The sequence below is a fragment of the Colias eurytheme genome, chromosome 18 (genome assembly GCF_061535395.1).
Source record: "Colias eurytheme isolate Ceu_HAF_F1 chromosome 18, ilColEury1 Martin Lab GWU primary, whole genome shotgun sequence".
Classification (NCBI taxonomy): Eukaryota; Metazoa; Arthropoda; class Insecta; order Lepidoptera; family Pieridae; genus Colias; species Colias eurytheme.
The window spans coordinates 4,283,632-4,309,364 of NC_142997.1; the positions used below are offsets into that span (position 1 = coordinate 4,283,632).

The 25,733-nt window shown below is 37.8% G+C and overlaps 1 protein-coding gene across 1 annotated transcript in view; it reads right to left on the bottom strand.

The window, feature by feature from the left end:
• Positions 1-25,733, bottom strand: part of puf (ubiquitinyl hydrolase 1 puf) — a 49,520-nt gene that overhangs the window by 10,805 nt on the left and 12,982 nt on the right. The window contains exons 23-54 of the mRNA XM_090112703.1: positions 25,538-25,662; positions 25,259-25,378; positions 24,920-25,042; positions 24,270-24,419; positions 23,915-24,026; positions 23,618-23,832; positions 23,256-23,424; positions 18,958-19,184; positions 18,153-18,356; positions 17,409-17,581; positions 16,700-16,866; positions 16,452-16,545; positions 16,025-16,202; positions 15,622-15,762; positions 15,097-15,254; positions 14,737-14,863; positions 14,363-14,473; positions 13,987-14,063; positions 13,800-13,908; positions 13,284-13,442; positions 12,735-12,929; positions 12,341-12,487; positions 10,977-11,144; positions 10,163-10,438; positions 9,664-9,798; positions 9,256-9,446; positions 3,608-3,805; positions 3,041-3,177; positions 2,457-2,587; positions 1,844-2,038; positions 765-846; positions 340-513 (exon numbers count right to left, since the gene is read on the bottom strand). Of these exons, the coding sequence (XP_089968829.1) occupies positions 340-513; positions 765-846; positions 1,844-2,038; positions 2,457-2,587; positions 3,041-3,177; positions 3,608-3,805; positions 9,256-9,446; positions 9,664-9,798; positions 10,163-10,438; positions 10,977-11,144; positions 12,341-12,487; positions 12,735-12,929; positions 13,284-13,442; positions 13,800-13,908; positions 13,987-14,063; positions 14,363-14,473; positions 14,737-14,863; positions 15,097-15,254; positions 15,622-15,762; positions 16,025-16,202; positions 16,452-16,545; positions 16,700-16,866; positions 17,409-17,581; positions 18,153-18,356; positions 18,958-19,184; positions 23,256-23,424; positions 23,618-23,832; positions 23,915-24,026; positions 24,270-24,419; positions 24,920-25,042; positions 25,259-25,378; positions 25,538-25,662 (4,968 nt within the window). The remainder of the gene's footprint in view (positions 1-339; positions 514-764; positions 847-1,843; positions 2,039-2,456; positions 2,588-3,040; positions 3,178-3,607; positions 3,806-9,255; positions 9,447-9,663; positions 9,799-10,162; positions 10,439-10,976; positions 11,145-12,340; positions 12,488-12,734; positions 12,930-13,283; positions 13,443-13,799; positions 13,909-13,986; positions 14,064-14,362; positions 14,474-14,736; positions 14,864-15,096; positions 15,255-15,621; positions 15,763-16,024; positions 16,203-16,451; positions 16,546-16,699; positions 16,867-17,408; positions 17,582-18,152; positions 18,357-18,957; positions 19,185-23,255; positions 23,425-23,617; positions 23,833-23,914; positions 24,027-24,269; positions 24,420-24,919; positions 25,043-25,258; positions 25,379-25,537; positions 25,663-25,733) is intronic.

Below are 25,733 nucleotides of genomic sequence, written 5' to 3' on the forward strand. Positions count from 1 at the left end.
ACCACGCGTGGTTCGACGTATTTCTGTAAAATGCATATATGTAGTAAATTATTATTTTTTAAGCTTATAAAGAAGTTTCACTTCTTACGTGTTTACATTAGTACACGCACACATTTTTTATGTTTTTCGGGGTATAGCCAATAGGAATGGAATGATCCCATTAATGTAAAATTGATATAAACCACAATATTATTTTATGTTTTCACGATTTTAATATTAGTACGACTTTCAAAATATCACCAAAAAAATTTGCCGCAATAATTTCACAGTTACTCGCATAATTATTAATACTGAATAAATAAATAATATCTTCCATTATAGGGTTGATATGGCGCTCACCAATAAACCGATGGTACGGCCTGTAGAGCGGCGGCGGCGCGCAGTGCGGGTGCGAGCGCGTGCGCAGCCGCGGGCGGGCCGGCGTGCGGGCCGCTGCGTGCGCGCCCGCGGCGAGCGGCACTAGTGCACCGAGTGCTGCACCGCCGCCTATCATCACTAGCTCGCGGAGCACGCCTGCAACGCACAAGTTATAATTAAATAAATTAATAAGTGCACAATTTATGTGATTTTATATAGAAATTGTGCTATTTATTGATGATGATTTACGTTGTGACTAACTGATGAGTGGTGTTATTTTATTTTCTCTATTTTGTTCGCAATGTAATGTATTATTAAAAATTTATAAATAAAATTTCAATTTGGAATAAGTATCATAAGGCTATTTATATAAGTAATATCAAATATCAAATAATAATAACACTTACCAAGCGCAGCTTGCGGTAACAGCGCGGAGCGTTGATGCAAGTTCAACAATGTCAGCAGTCGACGTGCGCACTCTGGCCAGTCCTATTTACAAATTACCAAATAGATTAAGAAAATATTTAAAAGTAAATTTAAAATTTTGCATAAAAATTTTATCTAGTGAGTCAACGCACCTGTTATTTTAACTTCGAAAAGACTGCATTAAATTCTAAAATTCCACATTATTTCATAAAATAAATCCCTATCACGGCATGATTAAACCCGATATAACCTTGCAGGCCAGCAGCAGCGCGCGCGCCTCCTTGGGCTCGCGGCGCGTGCGCAGCGTGCGGCACAGCGCGCGCGCCCAGCGCAGCGCCGCCGTGAGCTCGCCGCGCACGCCCGCGCCGCCGCCCGTACTGCCGCCCGCGCCGCTCGCGTTACCCCCAGTTACCTTGCAGGCCAGCAGCAGCGCGCGCGCCTCCTTGGGCTCGCGGCGCGTGCGCAGCGTGCGGCACAGCGCGCGCGCCCAGCGCAGCGCCGCCGTGAGCTCGCCGCGCACGCCCGCGCCGCCGCCCGTACTGCCGCCCGCGCCGCTCGCGTTACCCCCAGTTACCTTGCAGGCCAGCAGCAGCGCGCGCGCCTCCTTGGGCTCGCGGCGCGTGCGCAGCGTGCGGCACAGCGCGCGCGCCCAGCGCAGCGCCGCCGTGAGCTCGCCGCGCACGCCCGCGCCGCCGCCCGTACTGCCGCCCGCGCCGCTCGCGTTACCCCCAGTTACCTTGCAGGCCAGCAGCAGCGCGCGCGCCTCCTTGGGCTCGCGGCGCGTGCGCAGCGTGCGGCACAGCGCGCGCGCCCAGCGCAGCGCCGCCGTGAGCTCGCCGCGCACGCCCGCGCCGCCGCCCGTACTGCCGCCCGCGCCGCTCGCGTTACCCCCAGTTACCTTGCAGGCCAGCAGCAGCGCGCGCGCCTCCTTGGGCTCGCGGCGCGTGCGCAGCGTGCGGCACAGCGCGCGCGCCCAGCGCAGCGCCGCCGTGAGCTCGCCGCGCACGCCCGCGCCGCCGCCCGTACTGCCGCCCGCGCCGCTCGCGTTACCCCCAGTTACCTTGCAGGCCAGCAGCAGCGCGCGCGCCTCCTTGGGCTCGCGGCGCGTGCGCAGCGTGCGGCACAGCGCGCGCGCCCAGCGCAGCGCCGCCGTGAGCTCGCCGCGCACGCCCGCGCCGCCGCCCGTGCTGCCGCCCGCGCCGCTCGCACTGCCCGCACCGCCCTCTACGTACACAGCGTGTAAACTGTGCAACGCCTAACACAAAAAAATATTTTTATAAAAAATAATTAAAAAAATTAAATTAAGTATGTTCTTGTTTGTTTTCCGCGAGCATTTAGAAAAATACATGTTTTTTTTACGCGATGTATTGAAAAAATAAATATATGAAGGTAGATCGCGAATAAATAAAAAATATCGCCGTCAAAACATGTAACGACTCCATCTGCGCAAAACTACCCTCGTTGTCGTGTTGGACACGTCGAAATGAAGGAAATAATTAACAAACGCATATAAAACCCATATAAAAATGTTTATTTCGAAACCAACAAGATTTCTAAGATTGGTAAAATACATTTGTCGGGCTAAATTAAATCAACAACTCCTTATTTATTTAACCAAGGGTTTATTTACATAAATAAAATGCTTTTCTTAATATAGAGAATACATATCTTACTTCAAAAGTCATCTGCAACCCGCCGTTATAAACAACGTACAGTCTATCGTCCCCAGTCTCCACTAGCGTGCAGAACGCCGATATCAACGTGGTCCACGACGTTCGCCCGTTCAAACCTATCATGTTGAAAACTTATATCAACATTTTATACAACACTGAAAGAGTCAACAAAGTTATAACAGGGGCCGTTCGAGTTCTACTTCATTATTTTCCGTATCTTATACGCAGATGCGTATAGATAACGTAATGTACCTGTTTCATTGCCTTCTAAATTATACTAAAACATAGTACGCCAGTTTCTTAGATCTAAACGATAAAACTGACTGTAAAGAAGTAACAATCCAGCCAAGCAAATAAATTGGATTAAATTTTTATCGAACACCTGTCAAAGCAAATTTGTTTTTAGCATTTGAAACCGAATTCCAACTTAATTAACATATAACACCTGATAAATTTAATTTGCTTTACAGTATTTCCACAAAAATACCATCTTAATTAACACATTATGTTCATTTTATTACATTTTTTTACTCTTTTTTTCCTACTCTGAACGGCCCCTAAAGTTGAACTAGTGTAGCACCTACCCTGCAAGTACGCAGCTAACGTGCTCCGCCTGAACGCGGAGGCCTCCCGCTCGTCTATTTCGGGCGCCGCCGTACTGCTGGTCGAACTGCCAGCGCCGTTGGTAGTACCACCACGTGCTGCTAGGATGCGGGCTAGCCTGAAAATAATGATTTGAAATTAGATTTATGATAGGTAACTTTGGTGCAGGATTACTGTGATAATTCACAAGAGCTAAGTGACTCGATACTTTCAATATTACAAAATGAACTCTATCGCAAAAAGATTTTACAAACAGCAAAATATAGATTTTAGCTTTGATAAAAATATTGAAATGTTACAACACAGCGCTTTTTATTGATATCGTAATTGCACGATGATGCATTTTACAGTTACGAATAAATAAAAAATATCACCGTCGAAGATTAATATCTTCAATATGTCATCACGGATGTAATTTCCTTTATAAAAGTCTCTCTATGAGAATTACAATATTTTTGTAAGCTTTTAATTCCGACACAAACATTTTATATAGAGACCAAATAATCTCAAATTTCACTGTCAAACCTCCTTCAAAGAATAAATGTTACCTTAACAGCTCATCAGCAGCAGCCGGATACAAATGCGAATGCGGCGCTATATTCCTAAACGCCCAGTGCACGTTCTGGTGCTGGGCTAACGTGCGTGCGAACGAGCACGAGCGTCGGCAGCATAGCCTTAACAGCGCGTAGTATGGAGGTAGCATGGCCCGGTTGTACGCAACCACTTCACCGTCTTCATGATCCGCACTAAAACACGAACGTCATTTTAAGGTATGATGAAAAAAATTTAAACTTTCAACTAAACAGCACAGTTTTTATTTTATTTTTATTTTTATTTTTTATTTTTATTTTTATAAGAACACAACAGTCATACATGATTTAATATATAACAAAGTTCTAAAACTAACTATGACCACACAACATGTTCTATTATTAAAAAGAAAGACAACATATATAAAAAAGAAAACGAGCCTCACGCAAATGAACTAACTACTAATCTTAATCTTAAAATAATAAATAAAGCCCACATTTCATTACAAAGTTATAAAACTAAATAGTTTAAATTATACATATGTTATACATTATTTATACAATACATAAAATGCTATTTCTTAATTGATGTCTATAACTATTACAAGAACATTGAAAAATATCTATGTCTAATAATTCATCATTATAAAATTTGGCTGCTCTTTTTAAAAAGGCATTCTTGGCGTAATTTGTGTTACAGGGTGTGACCTCAAATGTATATCTGCAACGTGAGGAAATTCTGGGAACTCTTAATTTTATTTTTTCTAATAGCAAGCCTGAATCAATTATGCAATGCATGATCTTATAAAGAAACATCTGGTCCAAAAATAGACGACGCTTTTCCAGTAAACTTATATTATGTTTTTTAGAAGTAGTTTCATAATTGATAAAGGTATTTCCAGTCCGATATTCTAAAGCTTTTAGAAATTTATTTTGAATTTTTTCTATACGAGTAATGTGGACGTTGTAATAAGGGCTCCATACAGTAGATGAAAATTCCAAAATACTGCGAACAAAAGCATAATATAATATTTTATAAGTGGACGGTTGTTTAAATGGTTTAGCGAGACGAAGTATCATTCCTAGTTGCTTATAGGCTTTAGAGATTATGTATTCCATGTGTAAATTAAAGCGTAGTTTTGTATCGAGAATAACTCCTAGATCTCTTACTTCCGTGACGCGTTTTATTTTATAACCGGAGAAGGCGTAATCGAAAATAAGGGGGTTACGTTTTCTATTGAATGAAATAATTTGACATTTATCGGGGTTAAGAAATAATTGATTGATGTTGCAGAATAATTCAAACTTCACTAAATCTGATTGCAATTTTAAACTATCTTCAAGTGTATTAACTGTCATAAAAATTTTTGTATCATCGGCGTAAAGTAGATGGTGTGAATTTTGAAAACAAGAACCTATATCGTTTATATAAACAGTAAACAAGAATGGACCCAAATGGGAACCTTGTGGAATACCCGAAGGAATCTTTAAGAATCCAGAGGTGTAACCCTTAATTGCGACAGCTTGGCTTCTATTAGAAATATACGATTGAAGCCAGCGGAGAAGGTCACCGTGTATACCAAACTTGGATAATTTCATTATGAGTGTGGAGTGATTAATTTTATCGAAAGCTTTTGAAAAGTCAGTATACACGGCGTCCACCTGCAGGCCGGCATCAAGAGCATTCAAAATAAAGTCCGTATATAGTACAAGATTAGTCTCTACGCTCCGCCCCCGGAAGAAACCATGTTGATGCTGTGAAATATGTCGAGATGTTATCTGTTTTAATTGGTTTGTGACTATCTTTTCAAAAATTTTTCCTAATACGCATAATTTAGAGATCGGCCTATAATTTTGAACGTTTTGTTTATTACCGCCTTTGGAAATGGGTGTTATTAAAGCCTTTTTCCAAATATTGGGAAAACATCCTTCTCTTAATGACTTATTGTATATAATCCAAACTGGGACAGAGAGTTCTTTTGATAATTTTGAAATAAGAAAAGGATGCACACCATCGAAACCGGCACTTTTTTTGGTGTCAACTTTTTTTAGATGCATCTGAACCAAACTAAGCGATATATTGAGCTCCGAAACATCGATAGAAGCTTCATCAGAGCGTGATGCATCAATTAAAGACGATGCGTCATTACTGCTATCGTTGGATACAAAAACGGAATGAAAGTAAGAATTAAAAAGATCGCAAATAGTAGCACCATCCGTTGCCGACTGTTCGTTATACGTTATATAGGCGGGAGTGGGATTAGACATAAGTTTCGACTGTATAAAGGTCCAGAAATATTTAGGATTTGAGTTAATGTTGTTTTCGGATGATTTTATATAATTAACGTGACATTCAGTAAGCATTTTCTTTTCACGGGATCGCAGTAATTTAAATTCCTGGTAATCTCGGGGATCACCATATTTTTTCCAACGAGAATGAATTTTTAATTTTTCACGAATGACGCGGACAAGGGATCGTGAGTACCAAACCGGATGTTTGCGAACGCCTAAAGTTCTAGTTTTAGGAACATGTTGTTCTATCAATCGATGTATAGAAGAGTAAAAATAAGTAGCAGCCGATTCTGTATTCATATTATGCAGCGTATTCCAATCAATAATGTTTAGGTCCTTACTGAATGCATCAAAATTTGTCTTATGAAAGTTATGTCTATATTGATAATTTGTTTTTAAATACACTGTTTTGTTTAAAGGGAGTATAATATCTATGGCTTTGTGGTGATTATCTTCAAGAGTGAGTGGAGACATACAAGCCGTAACGTTGCAAATAGTATTGCTTAAGACGAGATCTAATATTCGACCGTTAATATTAAAACATCCGTTGTATTGGATTAAGTTGGATAAATTCATAAAATCCGCTAAGGCCGAGACTTCGGAGTCATCGCTAGGTATGAAATCTGGATATGTTCGATCTGTTAAAATCCATGACGCGTTCGATATATTGAAATCTCCCAACAGGAGAAAACGACAGTCGGCATTATGTAGCATGCGTTCGGATACATTATCGAAAAATAATTGTAACGCACGAGAGTGACCGGGCCCGTGCGGGAAGTAGGCGCACGCAATATGCAGGAAGGATGAACCGGTATCGTTACGCCCGGGTGGAGAGGAGTCGAGCTGCAGAGTGAGCCACAGCTCCTCGGCAGCTGGCGACGAGCACCAGTCGTCCCGGCGCCGCACGCTCAGGTCGGAGCGCACGGCCACCAGCACGCCGCCGCCGCGCACGCCCCGCGCCGCCCCGCTCGCCCCCGATCGGTCCCGTCGATAAACATTATAATTTGAGTGGAAATACTCACCATCGTAAAAATCCGGGGTCAACCAAGTTTCGGTTAAGGAAATCAAATCATAATTATTTCGGAGAACGTTCGATATGAAGTCGTGCGACTTAGTTCGTAATCCCCTCACGTTCTGATAATATATATTCAAAACTTCTAAATGAGTCATTGGTAAAGAATCATTATATAGGAATAACGCCAAGATAATAAATTTAGAAATAATGCCTGATTTATAGTATACCAATTTTCAATGTTCATTGTAATATCAGTTTTAAAAAAGACCAAATTAAAATTTTTACAAAGTTTAAAATATTCACATACCAAAAATATCCTAAAATTGTTAAAGAAAGATTCCGTATAATACCAATTTTCAATGTTCATTGTAATATAAGTTTTTGAAAAGTACAATTTAAAATGTTTACAAAATTTCATTCCACATACAGATAATATCATAAAATGTTTAAAGACACATTCCGTGTAATTAATAACTAGTTTCGTGTAAACAATTCTTTTATTATGAAGATAGTTTCTTCCGAATACCTTACAATGCATTGAGAATAATGAATGCGTCAGTAACTTATAGGTTAATAATTGAATGTTGGAAACAAGATAAGGTGATGAGTATAAAACAGTTATTATTTTTATTTTATAAGATAATCTAATATAACAAACCACATAAGTTAGATAATATAAAAACACATAGTGGATTACATGTTTTATGTTGTGAGTGTGTGAATCAATTATAAACCCAAATCGTGTTAAGTTTGTAAAATTAATAAGGACACAGATTAAAGTACGTAAATAAATATGTATATAAAAAGTAGGTTGGCGAGGTAATAATAAAATAACTAGTCATTTTAACTTTAATAAGTCAGATTCGTTAGCTATTCTTACCACTTTAGACTTATCATTTTTCCGTAGAAATATTTTACAGTCTCTAATCCACAAATATGTATAGTTTAAGTTAAACTTGATATCGCGAGCTTTCTTTAGGAGTTGTTTATTCGTTGGTGTGAGATGTTCGTTAATATGTACACTGGAAGCGGGCCCCGCTATGCCAATATCAGCCGTGGTTAGTCTTCGTCGCGCGCGTGCCGCTGCAATCAGCTGATTTTTGCGTTGTCGTTGTGTAAAACGCACAATTATTGAAGGAGGGCGGGAATGCACTTCTTGATTATTATCACCCCGAAACGAACGAACCCTGTGAATAGTGTCAACGTCTGTATCCAGTAGGGTCATACCGACCATTGTACATATAGTGCCCAGGATATTGTATAAATTTTCGCCAGAGGTTTGAGGAACACCTTGAATTTCTATATTATTCAACCTTGAAAATTGATTCTGATAATTAATATCTTGCACAAGTTCATTGACAGTTTGTTGAGTTTCCGTTAATTGTTGTGAAACGGTCATAAGCGACGCCACAGTACCTTCAACATTGACAAGGCGCTCTTCCATATCAGTAAACCGTTTCTCGAGAGCATTCCACTTCGATTGTAGTTGTGTTATAACCTGTGACGTGCTAGACAGCTCCTCCTTTATAGAGACAACATCTCGCTGCATTATAACAAAGTCAGCACGAAATTCTTTTATTTCTTTAATTACTTCCAACAGGGATGATGAATCAGAGGGTTGTGAGGGCGTCGGAGACAGCCCTCCGCGGCAAGTAAGACAGCGCCAGAGGGCTTTCTTTTCGTGTCCCATTTTTCTGTAGGTAGATTCGGACACCCCTGCACAATGGTAATGATATCGACCATTGCATATTCCCCCTTGACATAACACGAAGTCTGTAACTGGTTCTTTGCACTTAGAACAGAACATTTTAAGAGTTTTATTTTTATACACGATAATCACTTGATGTGGGTAGACGTAAAATTATTGTATTAAGCGATAAAGCGTCCGTTAGGTGTCGGCTCGAATTGACAACTGATGTTTTTATGTAAAAAAGAGCATGTGTGTCAGAAGTGAAACTTCTTCGGCAAGATTCAAAGATACCAAAATTGTCGCTTTACTCCATGACGTGACGGAATTGCCATGACGACTCCTTGGAATTTTACTCTCAACGCGCCTAAAGAAGTTTCACTTCAATTTTTTTTTCATAAGGCAAAAGCAAAGAGCCATTCGAGTTGTGACAGTTGAAGAGCAAGCAAGTTAATCACGGTAATCATTTAAGATCATAAAATTTGCAGGTATAGAAGTAAAAGCAGCGAAGATTGCGGCATATAGAGTATTAATTATAGAATACGTGCGCAACATTTATCAAAGTTAGTGTTAAAACGTAACTTAGCTCTTCAAGTAGAGGTCAGACATAAAACATGTTTTTATAAATTAGATTTAATTTTAATCAAGTAATTGCATAAAAACAATACCCACAGTATATAATTGAAGGCGATATGCTTTATGACCCGGGGGTTGGAGACGATGAGCTGCACATTTTCGGGGCAGTCAACGGAGACAGCATGCCAGAATGTGATGAGGGCTTGCTTGTTGGGGTGAACGGCCACTGAAGGTTCTGATATCCCTGGGTGGTATAGATCCCATAGGTCCATGAAGTATTGTCCAAACTGCACAAAGTGTAAAGGATTTTTAGCACAATTAATTTAGGAGCTTTAAAAAATTGATATAAAATTTGGACCATGTTGTTTAAAGTTATTGTAACAAAAATGTTTTTGAATTTTTAGGTTATATTTTTTCTTCAATAAACAATAATTAATTTGTCTAGAGCGTGTTAAATAATTCTTATGTGCCTATATATAAAGAAAAACATGTTATTATACTGACCATTAACTTCTCCACTCTGCTCACAACGCAGTAAGACATTACACCAAAATACGCAGTTAGCTTCATAGTGCCGTGCACCGCGATGTCTGTGTACTTGCGGGCTGCTTTCAGTTTGCTCAACAACATCGTATATACCTTGGAAAAAGATTAAAATGCAAGTGGCAAATTTTTCGTTTGATATAATATATTGCGGTGTTATTAATTTTAATATTTGCAATCAAGTTCCTCGTTAAAATTACTCATATAAAATAATATATTTTTAGTTGCGGAATATTTTGCAAAAAATAAAATGTAAATGACAGTGCATTTTTAGCAAAATATTAGGATCAATTTTAAAAGATAATCGAAACTTGAAATATTTTTACAAACTGAATGAATATGGTCCATATCAGTATAATCAGTTTGTATCAAAATTCAAAACTATCATTCTCTTGTACCTCTTTTCCTATAAGAAAATAATTTAGTATAAAAACTATCTATGTATTATCACACTTATTACCTGATGCAGCGTGTGATGCGCTGTGTCGGGCAGCTTGGCAGGGTGCGCGTGGTGCGCATGGTGCGCGTGGTGCGCGTGGTGCGCGTGCGGCGAGTGGTGCGTGTGCGGGCGCGCGCGCGCGTAGCCCGCGCGGAAGTGCTGGCTCGGCACCAGCGCCACCAGCAGCAGCGCGGCCGCCGCGCGCACCCGCGCCGCGCCCGCCGCCAGCAGCTGCGGCTCCACCCAGCGCTCCGCCGTGCGCAGCGCCCACGCGTGCGCCGCCTTGTTGCGCGGCACCTAATGAGTTGTTACGAAGCATGTTTACAAATGTGGATTGAGTCCAAAAAATAACGGAATTTATTTATTTATTTAGGCAACTTACAAAACTGTCCCCATTACACGATTACAGATATAAAAGATACAAATAGATAGCCGAGTGTTGTTTTAATTACGAGTTACCAGTTACCACGACTTGTTAATGGACAATAAAAACGTTTCATTGCATAAAATAACTACATAATTTGATAAACAAAATAAATCTTAATTGGAAAGTACATATTAAAAAAAAAGGTACAAATTGAACCTGATTAATTAAATAAATTACGGTGCCAATATAAATGTATAGTTCATATTAGTACTTAGAAAATGTCGAAAATTTTAAAATAAATGTATTTGTTAATTTATATCATTCTAAACGACTAAAAAAACCTCGCTCATATAGAATTTTACATGAAGACATTAACATGGACAAACAACAATATCTCTCTCGTTGTGATTAACTTGATGGCAGAAATTTAGCCTCTATAATTAAAAACAGATATGTCTCGTTCCGCACCTGCATGGCGAGCCACTCGAGCGCGGCGTGCGGGCACACGTCGGCCAGGTCCCACAGGCGCGCGAGCACGAGCTGCGTGAAGCACGGCAGGCCGCCCGCCCCCCCACCGCTCCCCCCGCCGCTGCCCTCCACCAGCAGCGTTATCAATTTAAAAAACGGCCCGCAGCTCTGAAACACACACGATTTTTAATAATTAGGTATAAATGTTCAGTGTGGTAGATTATAACGAGGCTTAGAAATTATATATAAAAAAAAATATTGCGTTTAACCCGTGACGTGTCCTACGCATAGCGGGTGTGCGTAACTCAAAATGGTACTGTAGCGTCCTGCGCACGAACTCTGTGCGTAACGCGGCCCGTGACATTGAAGGTCATCAGTAGAGATTTACAAGTGAATGTTTCCAGTATAAAAAATATTTCTCTATGCCTTAAACATTTATAATTCGAATCGACACGACTCCGAGACAGGCAATAGAGACCAAAACCACAAAATAAAAAAAAAAAGTGAATCATTGATTGAGTTGCGTCATCGGCCATAGTTTGTGACATTTGTCTTGTTCAACGAATATTTGGATTGTGAATTATGCCGAGAGGAATAATTAGATGAGTGATAATTGAGACGTATATTACTGGAAATTTTACGTAGAATACGTTTATGATATTGGTTTTAGGGATACCTATTTGAAGAATACTCAGTGAAAAAGTGTCTCAACTTTTCAGTGCGGAAGACGCAAAATGGCGCTTTTTTTCTTGTTTGTGAATAATGGAGATTTGTTATTATTCATAGTGAAATACGTTGTGTTAAATGTGTGAAAATATAAGTGAATGTATTTGGCAATCGTGTAGTGATATGAAAACGTGAATATGATCATTTGATGACTCAGCATTATCATGTAAGTGTTAGTATGTAAGCAATTAAAATTAAAACAAAAGAAAATCAATTTTTTATAATTTTATAGAAAAAATATATCGTCATGATTACATTTTTATGCTATAACTAGTTTCTTCCTCTTTCCAAAAATATATCATACATGGCATATAATTATAGAACAATAGGGTAAATAAAATTTTCAAACTCGGTAGTCATAAAAAAGCTAGATTTCGTGAACTCCCTTGACACTATCGGGATCGGTGCCGGCTGTGCGCCGGACGCGTAACGGGTTAATCTGCAGGGATTTTAATGTTTCTAACAATAAATATACTTATTTATTACATAAAATAAATATTTCCAACTTTTAACAAAACTTCCACTCAATCCAATAACTCAAGTTTTTAAATTTTTTTTCTCTTATCAATTATAAATTTTCAACGATAAATGTAATGAAAATAATACAGCTAAATTCGAATAATTAAATCACAACTAACTTCAGAGTGTTTCGCAATCGCCTGAAATATCATGTGCACGATCTTCTGCGCGAGCGGCTCGTTCCAGCGGCACAGAGCGAATATCAGCGAGCGCGTCTGCTGCAGGTTCAGGCAGTCTCGTGTTTGTTGGTAGAGAAATGGAAACCCCTGCAAATAAAACGTTTTATATAATACTAATTAGATACTTCCAAATTTTTATTAATAATAGTTCGTTCCTGCTAGAAAAGTTAGTACAATTGAACGGTTTAAAATTATTGTGTGCGTTAAAATAATTTATAAAGAATAGAATTTTTTTTCTATTCTTAAAAATTTAAAGCATTTGAATGCCATAAAACCAAAAATATCAAATTCATACTTGATCATGTCATTACAGGGTTGCAATAAGAAACAATACCTTAGCGTGAAGCAGCGCCTTCGCGTCGCTGTCCCCCAGCGCGAGCTGCCCCGCGGCGTCGCGGCTGCGCTCGAGCAGTCCCGCCACGAGGGCGACCATCTTGTCCAACGCCCCGGGCCGTAGTTTATCACCGCCAGACTCGTTGTTGCCGCTGCCGCTGCCGCTGCTGCCTGCCTCCTCGGTGGGGGATTCCACCTGTGAAACATTGTATTATCTTTAGCAAAATATAAAAAGAGTGTGTGTACCGAGTACGCGTGTCAGAAGTGATTCTTTGGCAAGATTCAAAGATACCAAAATCGTCGCCTTACTTTATGACCATGACGTGACGCACCTAGAGAAGTTTCATTTCAAAAGCATAAAAAAGAAAAGGGAAAAATTATTAAATTCTTCACATACATAAGACACGCATTGCAACTAGGCATATTCCGATATTTTTTTTTGATAAAACAGTAAGTGTACGTCATATTATATGGATTTTTTTCGTTACAAACATACTAACAAGCATATCTTGTCTACAATATCAGTATATATCACAGAAAACTAACGTACCGTATTAGAATTCTGTCCGAGATAAAAGTTGACCATGCTCGATATAGCGTTGACGCGCAACATGAACCGTCCCTCCTCCTCGCCCATCTTGCTGAACTCGTACAGCAGGCTGAAGTACTCCGTCAGGTGGCGCAGGTGCGTCCGCGCGCCTGACTCCATCTGATGCAATACCAATTTACTTATTTATACATGTTTTCCCATGAATATGAAACACTAACCATGCTCCGCGGTTTTGTTGATCATAGCGTGATGATATAATTATAGCCTTCCTCGATAAATGGGCTAACACCGAAATAATTTTTCAAATCGGACCAGAAGTTCCTGATATTAGCGCGTTCAAACAAACAAACGAACTCTTCAGCTTCATAATATAAGTTTAGATTTAAATGTCGAATTTTTCAAAAAGTAGAAATAAAATTGAATATAACTAATTTTCCCCCTTTTTTGTAAGTTGGTAAAAGAGTATTAAAAATCTTTCTAAAGTAAAGTTATTACGTAAAATAATATATAACTTACCAAAGATAACAACATCCTTATAAACCTAGTAACACAACTCGCTTCGCCCAATTTACTACTATCCTCGCCTTCCTCCATACCCTGTAGGTATAACGCACAATGACTAGACCTGAAACAAATATCACATTTAATAGAGTATCTAGCATTTAGTAATAGCATTAAATTTGATATTAAATATTGATGTTACCTTAGCCTCTGTATGACGTGCATACATAGCCTCTGAAACATTTGTCGAACCATTTGATTCGGACATTTTATTAGCACCTGAAAACGAATATAGAAATATATTACAAAATGTCTCCAAAGAACATAATGAAGTCGAACGATTGAAATAGGCTAAAAAATAATAATTTTATGTTTTCTTCAATAAATGATCTCCGAATCATTGAATAATAAGTAATATTAGATGTTAATAACAGCTGTGAACAAGGAAAAATAAATAGGTACTTAAAAAATTCAAATCTTTGAAAGAAATCTTCCATCCCTTATCACATGTTTTTATTTTAATACACAAATAATTCCTGGATAAAGAAAATATACAATTAAAAACAAATAATCCAAACCTGCATCGGCCACCACGTGTCATCTGCCATGTGTCCCAAGAACCACTCGGACGCGGCGGCGGACGCGTTGAACTGCTTCGTCACTAACTCCACCCATGATACCATTGTTGGCTGAGAATACACAATATGTATTATAAAAAAAATATATTTATCGCAGTCATCTTATTGAATCTGCTGCATAAGAATGTTATATTTAACATTCTATTTATTCAATTTATGGCAAGGAGCTTGATAGGCCGTGGCTGGGAGCAATATAAATCTAGAGATAAATATTCCAATTATTCTTCTCGTATCACGTATTCACGTCTTATATATACGCTCGCCGTTCTTGACAAAATATGTCTTAAAAACTAAAAGAAAAACAAAATAAATACCTTTTCTTTAGCGTGGATGAACGTTTCTATAAAAAACGACGTGGACAATCTCGCAGCCACTTCTGTGATCTCGGGCCGTAACGTTAAAAGCGATTGCGGCACAGAACTACACATTTGACCCATGAATCTGTGAATAACAATATTTTATTGAAATTACTACTTTTTTGACTCATATCGATGTAGGGACACATTTTTATGGTAATTTCAAATTTAATTTCATGAAAAAAAAAATCATATTAAAACAAATTTTACATGGACTATATTATTAAGTTTCAACATTGTTTCTTTGGCATTTTGTTAAAATAGTACAAAGGTAAAGCACACATTTTTAACCTACAAAACTGAATAATAAAAACTCACGTAAAATACGCGTGCTGAAATATATTCTTATCGTGCAAGAACTGCATGTTATCGTCCCATATCCAGTTGAGCAAATCCGGAGGTAGTTCGATCTCGGGATTGCTGTCGCCGTTGCGCCGCTCTAGCGACGAACTTGGACTCTCTTCTGCAGTCGATGACTGTAAAAAATTTATCGTTATAAATATTTCGCAATTTCCCGTTTTAATTAGTATAAATTTAAATTTCATATAAAACTAGCGCCATTCAAAATAGTGATCTAAAATAAGTTTTTCCAATTTCCACATCGATACAGTCATTTGATATGAAATAATGAAAATGTAAAGGACAAATAATTTTTTTTTATGTAAAAAATGAACTGTAACTTGAAAAATATAGTGCGATAGTGTGAATTCCTATATAGGGTGTGTGCGAGGAAATTCTTCATAAATTTTCCTCAATAATGAATTTTACCCAACTCATCATATTTATTTACAGATCTTATATGAAAGAGTTTATCCTGGTATAATATTATTCTTCTACATTTACCTGTGCTTCTTCTTGCTGGCCAGAGTCAGAGCCACGCTGGTTCCGCGGCGGACTCAACTCGTAGAACAACATGTATGCACTGTTTGTCTTCTCAAAGGAGAAATCCATGAACTTATCAGTCACTGAGTCGTATGTTTTGCTCTGCAATGAGAAAATTATCAGAATTTTTATTATAATCTGTTATTCAGCTATATAATTCAGATTCCTTGTGTTTGTACGTTATGTGGTATACGACCGTATGCATACGAGCATGTGTACGTATGTGTTTGCGTGCGTGCGTGTGTGCGTGCGTGTGTGCGTGCATGAGTGCGTGCATGTATACAGGTGTGCGTGTGCATGCGTGTTGTATGTGCGTGTGTGTTTACTTATATGTATTTTTTCGTGTGTGTATGTTCACACTCACCGTCATCTCGCCCCCAAAGCACTCGGCGGCAATATGCGCCGGGTCGAAGGGCTTCACCTCCGCGTCGTTGAACAGCAGCCAGCGGTCGTGCTGCGGCCGCTCGCGGTCGCGTATGAACGAGTAGTAGTGCCCGCCGTCCGCTGTGCCCGTGTGTACTGTGACGCCGATCAACTCGTATCTATACGGACACAATTAATAATTAAAAAACAATAAATGATATAATGAAAACAGTACTTGGACTAAATACGAACAAAAAAACATAAATTAAATTATGATATCACCTGCTATGACATCATGTCATAGCATATCATCTTTTATGTTCAATTTATTTATATAACTTAAGACATTTAAAGAACGCAAAATATCATACAAGACAATGACACCAAGTAAAAAATATTTCAAGGACTTTCAGTTTTTGGTTACTTACTCGTAATGTTCCTCCTCCTCTAAACTATCATCAGATTCATTGTTTGGACTGCTTTCACCATCTTTCCTTAGTTCAGCCGATTTCCTTTTCTCTTCTGTGAAATAAATCATAATATCATGAAAACAAAAGTTTTTTAGAGAAAAAGTTTACAAAACAACCTTCCCCAAAATATAAAACTTATTTTGATAAATTGGAGGCATTTTTTTCGATATTTTAAATACAGTTTTTCATTCGAAATACACAATTACCTTGATACTGTGCCGGCATGAGATGTTTCTCCACATATCCGGACATATCGAGCCGCATCGGGAACGAGAAGTGCGTGTTCACTTTCTCCTTTAACATTGTGAGCATGTTGAATGTGTACCGCATCGTGTTGAAACAGAGTATTCGCGGGAGTTTCTTGAAACACGCTCTGAAATAGATACCAATAAAATTGAAAATATTGCCAGTGTAAATATTATTTTTTATATTCCTATTGTTAATTAGCTTCTCTAACATTACAATTAAAAGTAAAAGTAATTGATTGGTCTACATTTTGTATATATAGTGTGAAGGACTGCCACAAACATCAACGCACAGAGCAAATTGCGGCGAAAACAAATTCGAAGTTTTGTTTCATTCATTTAATATAATATACACTGCATTTCTTTAAGGGAACAAAAGGAACAGCTAATTTTGTAGGAAGCTAGGTTAGTTTTTTTTTAAATTTATCGATACATAATGACTAAATGTCTATTAAACTGGGGCCTATTTTTTTTCAAATGAGGATATCTTGCCTAAGATACCCACGGCTCCCAGGGAAGGAGCCGTGGATTATGTCGGATTCCTACCGACTAAAACCCCACCGTGTACCAACGCGCTGCTTTAGACGGGATGCGGGAACACTTCGCAATCTTCCGCATGTCCCGCCCAGATTAAACTGGGGCCTGGTAAGTACAAAACAGGCAAACATACCGTTTTTCAGCCCGCACTTTGCTCGAGCAATGCGAGCACGTGTAACAGTTGTCGCCCTCGAGCGTGTCCTTGACGGTGACCTCGTCGAGGCTCTGGTGCAGGTTGCGCATGTCCGCCACCTGGCAGCGCACCGTGTAGAACTCTTCTAGCGTGCGCGACACGTGCGGACAGTCCTGGAATGGGAAAAAAAGACGGGTTGCACTCCGGGAGTGCCGGCAGAAGTGAAAACTTGATTATTAACGTTGAGCATGTTTGTTATTTTGGAATGGTATCCGTCTTACGCTTTTTCAATCAGGTCACGTGTCCTGACGCGAGTTTAAGATTTTATACCCATTACAGAAAAAGTGCTCAACGCCGCTAAAGGAGTTTTCACTTCAATAATTAGATCCAATCCAATATTTAAGGCCGGGCTGAAATTAGGCAGTCAATTCGTGGAATATAACATATCGACTGTACTACAGTAATAAAATACATAAGCAAGATAACGGCAGTGCCAACTTCAACCCAGTCATTAAGTTTAGTGATTACTGTACGAGTCTTATACATATTTATAAAGATAATATAGTTAACCTATAAATCTATGCATTATGTAGAAAAATTATTGTAAAATTTATATATGGATTATTAGACAATTATTGTGGACTAAATTTAAGGCACAATAAGCTCGGGAAGAGATGATGAAAAAGATTATAAACTTGTTATAAAAAATACAATATCAAGGAATAATAGATTAATAAAACTTACCAAAGACACAACATTGTTACTGAGCACCCCACAAAATAATGTTTTGACTAATTTCTTCAATTCTGGCGTCATCTCTTCTAGCTTAGACACGAGGTCAATAAAGAACTCCGCCATATCTTTCTGCTCCCCTGTGTTTAACGGCTGATGATCCATTTGGTACACTTTGCAAAAGCTTCTGGGATTGTACGCCTTTCGTTCACTTTCCTGATAGAAAACAAAACATAAAATTAGATACCTACTATTAACTGAGATATTTTGTAAAAAAATTAAATCTAAACCCTATTTTTGAAGACAATGGTCCTGAATTTAAATTATTGAGGATTTACTTATTAGTTATTACACAGCAGTAAGTGACATGCGGCATGGTTTTTTTGTGTTTTTTTTAACGGCACTATCCATCACAGGGTGTTCGCGCAACCTCTGGATTATTATCCAGTGTCAATTTTTGCTTTATTATTTAGTTAAATACAATCAATGTCTGGAAGAAATCGCTTTAAAGCGCTAAGACCGCCAATGGCCAATGATTAAGCTATCTTTAAGTTAACAAATTGTTTTTTTTTTCTCTTGTATATTAGCAACTAGCTTTCCGCCCGCGGCTTCGCTCTCTTTGTCTAAAACATAATAAATTATATACTAAAAACTTCCTCTTGAATCACTCTATCTATTAAAAAAAACCGCATCAAAATCCGTTGCGTAGTTTTAAAGATTTAAGCATACATAGGGACATAGGGACAGAAAAAGCGACTTTGGTTTAAGTATACTATGTAGTGATATAGAAAAATGATCAATTTCAGGCGGCACATACCATCAGATAAGCGAACATGCGCTGCATCTCATGCAGCGTGGCAGCGTGGCGGCTGTGCTGCGGGTCGGCACGCAGCAGCGCCGCGCGGGCCTGCGGCATCATGAACAGGTGCTGCATGCACGACGCCATGTAGCACGTGGCGCCCAGGTTGGTTAGCCCCACGTAGCCGCACTCCGAACGAGACTCTTCCGCCGGCCAATAGTCCCACGGGTATGAAGATGCTGGACCTGATCATATAAAACAATAAACAAAATTATACTTATTTGCCAAAAAAAGTTATTAACAATATATTATAGTCCATTGAATGAGTCCCTCCAAGGGGGGTCTAGAGTGCGTGAGTTAGTAACGTAAGATGTTTCTTCGGAAACATGTCAAGAGTCCCTAGGTAATAAACATACTAAAACCCCGGGCCACTAGGAGGAGCCCCGGAGTGGGGGGAGAGGGGAAATGGATCCATTTTTTCATTTTTCGCTTAAATCTCAAAAACGGTACATGTTAGAGAAAAACTTTCAAGGAAAAGTTGAAAGGCCATAAAATTATCTACAAGTTGTACCTGAATCATTTTTTCCTATATCCTACCGTTTCTGAGTTATACGCAGTAAAACATGATTTTGGCTCAAACAATTTCCACATCAATCGATCAAAAAATATTTCTTTCTTCCAAAAAACTCAAATGTGCAACTTGTGACCAGTACTGATAGATTGCTCTTAATTAGGTCTATAATTGGTAAAATAAACACATTCCTCCATGGAAGCCTTTAGGAGCAATCGATTGTCAAAATATTATATTAGGGCAGTTTGAGTTACTGAACTTGATCTTTTTATTTTTTTCTTCCAAAAAACTCAAAAGTGCAACTTGTGACCGGTACAGATAGATTGCTCATAATTAGGTCTATCATTGCTAAAAATACCAGATTCCACCACGGAGGCGTTTACGGGGAATTGAATTTTATCAGGGTAGTTACGATACATGAACTTTTTATTTTTTTTCTTCCAAAAAGCTCAAAAGTGCAACTTGTGACCGGTACAGATAGATTGCTCATAATTAGGTCTATTATTGATAAAAATACCAGATTCCACCATGGAGGCATTTACGGGGAATTGAATTTTATTAGGGTACTTAGTTAAAAAGTTCATGTATCGTAACTACCCTAATAAAATTCAATACCTCCTAAACGCCTCCATGGTGGAATCTGGTTTTTTTATCAATGATAGACCTAATTATGAGCAATCTATTGGTACCGGTCACAAGTTGCACTTTTGAGTTTTTTTGTAAGAAAAAAAATAAAAAGTTCAAGTATCGTATCTACCCTAATAAAATTCAATTGACAACATTTCATTTTTTATAAGGCCATGAAAGAAAAAAACCGTTTCTTTATTTTGCTCTTGCGATTACAGAAAAAAAATTATTTCATTTTTTAATCGCATATTTTAAGAGAAATTAAATAAAAACGATAAATGTGATGATGACGTCATACATACGGAGGAATAAAAATGCGCCTTATAGCATCTACAGACGCTCCGATTTGGTTGGTGCCAACCATCCGACCACGACCAAATCGGAAAGTGTAGAGAGCGGTCGGTCCGACATAATTATTATTAATATTGGTTTGACGTGGTCGGATGTGCCGGCGATACCGACCAAACCAACTTCCTATCCGATCCAACCAAATTGGAACGTCTGGAAGCTTTGTTCCGACCAAATCGGCTCATTCCATAGAGTAATATAGGTAATTGGCTCATTCACATTCGCAACGCCGCCGGTGTAGGACGTCAACATGAACGCCGAGGGAGTTACCGTCACCGAACGTGACATATTAATAAAATTGCTGGAACTATATAAAGACTTTCCCTGTTTGTGGGACTTAAGTAACAAAGATTACGCAAATAGAGATGCCAGAAATCAAGCGTATTTTATTATGTTAGAAGTATTTAAAAAAATTGACAGTGCGGCTACATTAAAAACCTTAAAAAATATGTTGTAAGAGCCGCATATGACTGTAATTTTCTCTATTTCTATAGTAGAATTTAGCCCATTCTCTTCGTACTATGGTCAACTGACATATTACTCTATGGTCAACTGACAGCTGGAAGGCCAACCGTCGGACAATCTGTAGCAATGTTGGAATGGTTGCCTTGTCGGTTCCGATATGGTTGGCACCAACCAAATCGGAGCGTCTGTAGATACATTTAGCCTAATTTAAAAAAAGCTAAAAAAAAAAACTATCACTGACATTTACAGGGTATGGCATGTGTCAAATTTCATATTAATGTCATTTTTGTGAATTATTCATGTAAACAAACTTTTAAATCGTGTTATTGTGTTTTGGTTTTCTAATTTAATCTCATTAGCGTGATGTTTGTTTGATTGGAGTTGGACCAATTCATTTATATTATACAAATAGTGCCTATAGTGTTCATAATTTTCTTGAAATAAAAGACTGTGTTTACTTACTAAAAGTTGTATTTATTTAACACTTTCCAACGTTTTTGGGATAGTATAGGTATTTGTTTCCTAGAAATTTTCAATACCCCTTAACAAATCCTGCATAAAGTCATCATCATCAGTACTTGTGAATAAGTTTCTTTTGTTTAAAATTTGGATCAGCAAATAATAAATAACAATATTTACAAAGCTTGACGAATCAAAGTGACAAATGTGCCAAAATGTCAACTGCCAAGATTTTTTTTTAATTTAAACTAGGTATGTGGCAAAGGAAAAAATGCATTCCTCCGTATGTATGACGTCATTTGGCGCTTACGACATTTTAGAATGAGATGATTTTAAAACTCAAAAAGATGAATGAAAACTTCCATATTTAGAAAAAGCAAAAAATACGTGTATCATAATTTTTGATCTAGTTTTCATTAAAATAAAAAAATCAGTAGCTTAAAATTTTGAAATGTTGTCAATTCCCCGTAAACGCCTCCGTGGTGGAATTTAGTATTTGTATTAATGATAGACCTTATTATGAGCAATCTATCTGTACCGGTCACAAGTTGCACTTTTGAGTTTTTTGGAAGAAAAAAATAAAAAGATCAAGTTCAGTAACTCAAACTACCCTAATATAGTATTTTGACAATCGATTCCTCCTAAAAGCTTCCATGGAGGAATGTGTTTATTTTACCAATTATAGACCTAATTAAGAGCAATCTAACAGTACCGGTCACAAGTTGCACTTTTGAGTTTTTTGGAAGAAAAAAATAAAAAGATCAAGTTCAGTAACTCAAACTACCCTAATATAGTATTTTGACAATCGATTCCTCCTAAAGGCTTCCATGGAGGAATGTGTTTATTTTACCAATTATAGACCTAATTAAGAGAAATCTATCAGTATCGGTCACAAGTTGCACTTTTGAGTTTTTTTGGAGAAAAAAAAATAAAAAGTTCAAGTATCGTAACTACCCTAATAAAATTCAATTCCCCGTAAACGCCTCCGTGGTGGAATCTGGTATTTTTATCAATGATAGACCTAATTATGAGCAATCTATCTGTACCGGTCACAAGTTGCACTTTTGAGTTTTTTGGAAGAAAAAAATAAGAAGATCAAGTTCAGTAACTCAAACTACCATAATATAATATTTTGACAATCGATTCCTCCTAAAGGCTTCCATGGAGGAATGTGTTTATTTTACTAATTATAGACCTAATTAAGAGCAATCTATCAGTACCGGTCACAAGTTGCACATTTGAGTTTTTTGGAAGAAAGAAATATTTTTTAATCGATTGATGTGGAAATTGTTTGAGCCAAAATCATGTTTTACTGCGTATAACTCAGAAACGGTAGGATATAGGAAAAAATGATTCAGGTACAACTTGTAGATAATTTTATGGCCTTTCAACTTTTCCTTGAAAGTTTTTCTCTAACATGTACCGTTTTTGAGATTTAAGCGAAAAATGAAAAAATGGACCCATTTACCCCCTCCCCCCACTCCGGGGCTCCTCCTAGTGGCCCGGGGTTTTAGTATGTTTATTACCTAGGGACTCTTGACATGTTTCCGAAGAAACATCTTACGTTACTAACTCACGCACTCTAGAACTTTTTATTCAATGGACTATTACGACAGCGGAAAAGAAATGCGTGAACTACTTTAATATTAAAAATCAAGCCCAGTTTAATAGATCTGGCAGTATCAAGTTTTCTGTTTCATTTATGCAATACTGGGCTATTTATTACGTCTTTTCTTTCAAAGAAGTTACTAATATCTGTTAGAATCTACAGTTAAATCAATACTTTTTTATTCAACAACAATACAAATCCATCATATTCATAAATAAAATATTCGGCAACTATTACCTGGTTTATGATGTTCCATGAGTTTCTGATAAAGCACCATATAGTTATCAGGAGCACCGCGAACCAACTCTACAAGCAAATCGTACGCCGCAGCTCGAGATTTCTGCGACTTGCACTTTGGTAAATTGCGTTGTGACGGGTTCGGTACATCGAATAGAAAGCCAAACACCTAAAATAACAAAAAAATTAATAGGTAAGTAATTAAAATGTCTTTAAATGAAACAAAATGACTTCTTCAGAAGTTTTTTTCATTTAAACATTTCAGAAGTTTGTTTCATTTAAACATTTCAATGTTTGGATCGAATTTTTCCCTTTTTGTAATCTTAGTATTCTGAAATATTTAAATTAATTTTATCACTTACCATTTCTAATGTCCTAGTACCCTGTTCGGAAGTTTTGAATGTTAGAGGATGTTTTAGAAGATGTGTGAGTAAACTCAATTGTCCATATAGTCCGTCATCTGGAGTGCAAGGTTCCAAACGCTTTTCTATTATTTCCCTCTTTTCTAGCGAACAACTGATTTGTTCACATAATTCATTGAGATCAGGCGCCCCACTGTCTTCAGATAATGCACCTTCTGCAAGATCAATAAAATATATTAGCCACATTATTCTGGAATAAATTTCAAATTGATTTTTCTGGAAAAAGGGTAACAATACCTTTAAAGAAGTCTTCTGGTAAGCCATCTATCAACCTACAGACTAGCCAGAAATAATCACGACACGCTGGTCCGTATGGTTCTTTGCCTTCTTCCGCGTGATGGTGAACAACCTTAAACATTTTAACAAAAACTTGAGCACATAAAATTTTATAGATGACTGAAATCTTTAGAGAAGAAACTATAGAGTATAGAGCATTGTTTTTATGGTAGACATTTCATGAACAACAGTCATAACAGTTCATCAATATTACTGGAAAATTTATTGCTAAACCTAAGTTTAAACATAAATATAGGATTTATGGTAACTTAACTTAAATCGATAATACTAAGGTAACTTTGTAACTAAGTATCACCTCATGATGATGATGGTGGTGATGGTGATGAGGTCGCATATCAGCTGCCCTTGGTAGGTGCTGTAGAAGTAATTGCAAAAGTGGCGCTAAAACTGATACTTCGCCGCCGGCACATAACCGGTACAATGCACTGCCGGCTTCGCGACGTACCTGCGAAAAATACATAGATTCGAGTAAAGTTTTGCTATTTATAAACAAGAATAACTTATATAGATTAGATAATAGTATCTAATATCTTCAAACTTTACACAATCGTAAAAACTATTTATCAAACCAAAACAATCTATGTTTTGTCTCGAATTTGTAAGAGTAAATCATGTTATATTGTCCACAATATGATAACAGTATTCCATTGCAATTTATATCTATGAAATTTTGGTTGATAACGTGTACGTTTCTAAAGCAAACCAGCCTATCCCTATACATCCCTCTATTATAATTTTTTTTAATTAAAAAAGACGTGTGGCACTCGAGGACTGCCGCGGTAAAGCTATTGCATAGCATGTCTTCAAGCCATACCTCCGCGCCCGTCGGAGTGGGGAGCGTGAGGTTTTTTCGTTACGGAATTTCTGGATTCGGTCCCCGTGCTCAAGGCCCGCGATAGAAGCTATCCAATAGCTTAACAAGCTAGTTAAAAGTAACAAACTTACCGCCGGATCAGCATCATCGAGCAACAATCTCGGCGCCGCTTTTCTCAGCGCCCACGCTAACGCAGCGGCTTCACCACCACCGCGCGCCCACACAACACACATACGCATAGCGTGTTGGACCACCTGCACGTTATAACATTAATTACTTCACTGTTCATAATAAAAATAACATATAACCATTTTTTAAAGCTATTGATTTAAACAAAAGGTGCAATTCTTATAACGTTTACATAATTACGATTTTTATCTAATAATTGTTTCATTTTTTTTTTAAATAATAAACAAAGAATCAGCCCATACAATTTTCATCAATCTGTCAAAAAATCCGTTTATGCATACCTGTGCTCGTCCCCAAAATCCTGTTTTGTATGTAACAGGTTCCTTAGCAGTAGCAGCCTCGCACAAAATGGATATTAGCCTGTCCGTTGTCTCTTCTACACTCATCAGAGATAGCAATGCCTAAAACATAATATTAAAATTTAAGTTCATTTATTAAAATTCAACCTCCATTTTTTAACATTGAAATTTTTAACACATTTTGATTATTACCATATTTTTTGCAAATTTATTTTGCAAATTTGAGAGCCAAAAGGATATAATTATTAGAATATAACTTACCGGATGTAATTTTGGTGTTTGACCAGCTTCAGCACAAGGTAATGTGCCGATGCGACATAAAAGCTGCAGTAACAACGCGAGGCAATCCTGTCGCCATTCACTGTCATCACTTCGTTGTAATACACCTAAAAACGTTTGAAAACAGCTTTAGAAATTAATCTGCAAAACACAAATCGTTTACTTCATTAGATTTATT